We start from the raw sequence: 3,311 nt of genomic DNA, 5'->3' as shown, positions 1-3,311 counted from the left end.
CCACCAGGACAGATAACATGATGTTTTTCTCCAGGACAGGCCTCGGTATGAAGCTTCTCCTGCACTGAGGGCAGCTGTGGACTCCTTTCTGATCCTCTTCATCCCAGTGGGATTTAATACAGTAGCTGTGTCCACAGGGAAGAGCCACTGGATCCTTCAGTAGATCCAAACAGATCGAGCAGGAGAAAGTTTCTGTGCCGTTTTGTGTTCATTTGAGCTCCTGCGGGTCTTTTTTTTTGTCTTTATTGAAAATTAAAGAAGAAGAAAACCAGAACACAATATAACAAGGCATACAACAAAAAACAAGTTCACATTTGACATGATAAAACTAAGCAGAAATTATGAATAAAAATAAAATAATAAAAAGAAAGGGAACAATTTGAGGAAACAGCAAAACAAAAAATGTTACAAATGCAGGAGAAGTTTCAAATCTTCAAATAAGCTTTTAATATATTGGTATAAAGACTGGGCTTTTGGAAGGTTGCAACGTTTAAGCACTTCCTTAAATAAAATGATTTCACTTAAAAAATGTTGAACATGGGGGTCATTTTCAGGAAACGGCATTTGTGAATAAAAAATTTAGCCATAAGCATTAAATTGTTGTTACCATAATTTAAAACTTCATCCCTGTTAACAGATCACATTTGATTATAATTATATAATCTACTATATAATAATTATATAGAGATATTGTCATAATTTTTGAACAAATGTTTTCTTCTCAGTGTACGGGGAAGAGAAGTGAGGTCAGAGTGTTCCTTATGAATTTATTATTACATTTTCTGTCTATAAAGTCACAACCTTTTATAATCAAAGATGGTTTCAAATCATACTTTTAACCATCCGAACCACAGCAGCAGGAATTAAATTTAACTCTTTCAAATTTAATTTTAATACAATTTAATGTGTATTTTTTTTAAATAAAAGGAAAGGAAATGATGCATGTTTTTATTTCAAACTTGCAACAAAGTCCACCTGAGGCTGGTATTTAACTGCATCTCTGTACGGCAGACCTTTTAACATATATTCAGGAGGGTTTATGCATTCCTGTGAGGGCACACAAGCCCCATATCGACCATAAAATATGTATTTGTTCTCTTCAGGAATAATGAGGAGCTATGGTGCAGCAGGAGTCATAGTTTAAATGTAGGTCAGTTGGTTCGTGACGAGACCGGCTGGATTCTGAGTTACTAATTTATTTTTATTTACTCCTCGAACCAACAGTATTATCTGCAAGTTGGTTACTGACTGACAGAAATCATTCACCCATACAGAAATAACTACCTTTACCTGGACCTGAAACAAAACTACCTTTACCTGGACCTGAAACAAAACTACCTTTACCCAAACTGAAGTCTGAATCCAGACGGGCCTTGAAGGCGCCTCACCTGCCACTTTTTATACCAGAGTTTCAAACGAGGTCATGAGGTGACCTTCTGTTCAGGTCAAGCCTTGATTAAAATATTATGCTACAAAGTGAGATGTGACACGTGCGTATGTGCTGTGAATGACTCTCAGCTACTACCACGTCAACTTTCAGCTCAGTAGCTGTAAAATTTACTGGGTGAGAAAGTTAAGTCAGGTCCTCTGGTTGGGTTCTTTTTGTTGAAACTTTTTGTCTTTCATCCAGAAGACTTCATCAGTCCGAGGAGCCACAACAAACTCCAAGTCGACGGGGGAGAGGGCGGACTCCAGAAACCATCTTATCACCATCAAACTGGTTGTCCCACTTTGTGAGTGTGCTGCATGTGGGACACAGTTTGTTGTGGCTCCTCGGGCTGATGAAGTCTTCTGGATGAAAGATGAAATGTTTCAACACAAAGACGCCATCCAGAGGACCTGACTTAACTTTATTGGATTTTTTACTCGACTATTGAGCATGAACTTTGCTGTTGCTGTGTTAGTTATGTTGTGTTTTCTAAAATCAGCTGACTGTGGCAGCCATCTTTAACTGAGCAGACTCCAAAATATAATACATTTTCACAAACATCCTATAATTAATTCCTGAAAGTTTCAATAAAGTCTGTCCTGTGATTCATTGGATATTATGCTAACAGATACACAACACTGGAACAATGTTGCATTTTTTAAAGTAATAAACCAACTTTATGTTCCCTAGCTTTTATTCACATTTAAAGATTTAAAATTTGGTCCAGTTGTCAATAAGTGACCACTTCCACTGAGAGTGTGGAGAAACATTAGCAGGGCTGAGTCCAGCGTGTTCTGGTTTTAGAGACGTTATTGAACTCTGCGGTGGACCTTCTGGTTGGAGGTAATCAGTCGTGATGCGTTCGGCTTTTCGTCAGAAGTCTTCTGGAGTTTCCTGAAAAAGACGTTCACACTCTGGTCCCTGTCTTTGATTGACAGTTGAAGTTATAAAATCTGCTCCAAATGTGGGAGTTTGTCTGTTTTCAGGTGCCGCCGGTGGATGAAGTGGGGTTTGTTGGCTGCTGCTGTTTGTGTTTTGGTGCCGGTCACGCTGAAATGGGCCCCAGAATTAATTCAGCATTTTGTTCACGTGCACAGAGGTAACGGAGCGCACCTGTCTGTCCTGCCGGAGCTCTGTCCACCAAACAACAACAGAACCACCTGTTTTTGTTTCCTGTGTTCAGTCAGAGTGCCGTTCTTTGTGGACCTGAGCCGACCCGCTGATTTCTCCCAGAACCACACCATCAACATGTACCTCACAAGTGAGGAGGGCATTTCCCTCGGAGTCTGGTAACGTACACGCTGTTCCAGGTTTTGTCATGAATAAAATGCATGACGTCATCGATCCGTCCTTCTGTAAATGTGTGGCGTCACAAAAAAGATGTTCCTACTTGATCCTGATGATCTAACAGACTGCTTGTTGGAACCGTTCAAGGCACACTGTTCCTGAAGGTCGCTGGAAAGAGGCTCAAGGGAAGGAGCTGCTCTGGTACCAGAACTCTTTAAATGATGGAAGTCCAGTTTTTATATATTTTCATGGGAACACAATGAATAGGTATGAAAAACAGCTGTTTGCTTTCTGCACAGACAAATGTCAACACAACTTATCCTGTTTTATTATTACTCTTATAATCATTATTATTATTATTTGTAAATACTGTGTATTAATTTGTTAACTTGTGTATTTTCAAATTAATTTCCACAGAGCAGCTCCGCACCGGGTGGGAGTGGCAAAAGTGAGTGTTGCACAATAAAGGGATAGTTTGACCATTTTGAAGTGGAGTTTTGTGTAAAAGTTGTGAACAGTTATTATCTTACCTGTTGTAGATAGTACACATGAATCAATACTACTTTTTCAAACCAAGTACAGTGCAGGTACTTAC

At 39.2% G+C, this 3,311-nt stretch overlaps 1 protein-coding gene across 1 annotated transcript in view; it reads left to right on the top strand.

Annotated features, from left to right (window-relative positions):
• LOC119421085 overlaps positions 1-3,164 on the top strand; it is a gene marked incomplete at its 3' end in the record, with an annotated part of 641,076 nt that extends 637,912 nt beyond the window's left edge. Inside the window, 5 exon segments of the mRNA XM_037688518.1 lie at positions 35-159; positions 2,416-2,528; positions 2,613-2,718; positions 2,864-2,983; positions 3,134-3,164. Of these exon segments, the coding sequence (XP_037544446.1) occupies positions 35-159; positions 2,416-2,528; positions 2,613-2,718; positions 2,864-2,983; positions 3,134-3,164 (495 nt within the window).
• Positions 3,165-3,311: the final 147 nt, after the last annotated feature.

The sequence above is a fragment of the Nematolebias whitei genome, chromosome 1, assembly GCF_014905685.2.
Source record: "Nematolebias whitei isolate Nwh7 chromosome 1, NemWhi1, whole genome shotgun sequence".
Classification (NCBI taxonomy): Eukaryota; Metazoa; Chordata; class Actinopteri; order Cyprinodontiformes; family Rivulidae; genus Nematolebias; species Nematolebias whitei.
This window is presented reverse-complemented; position numbering and strand designations above follow the sequence as displayed.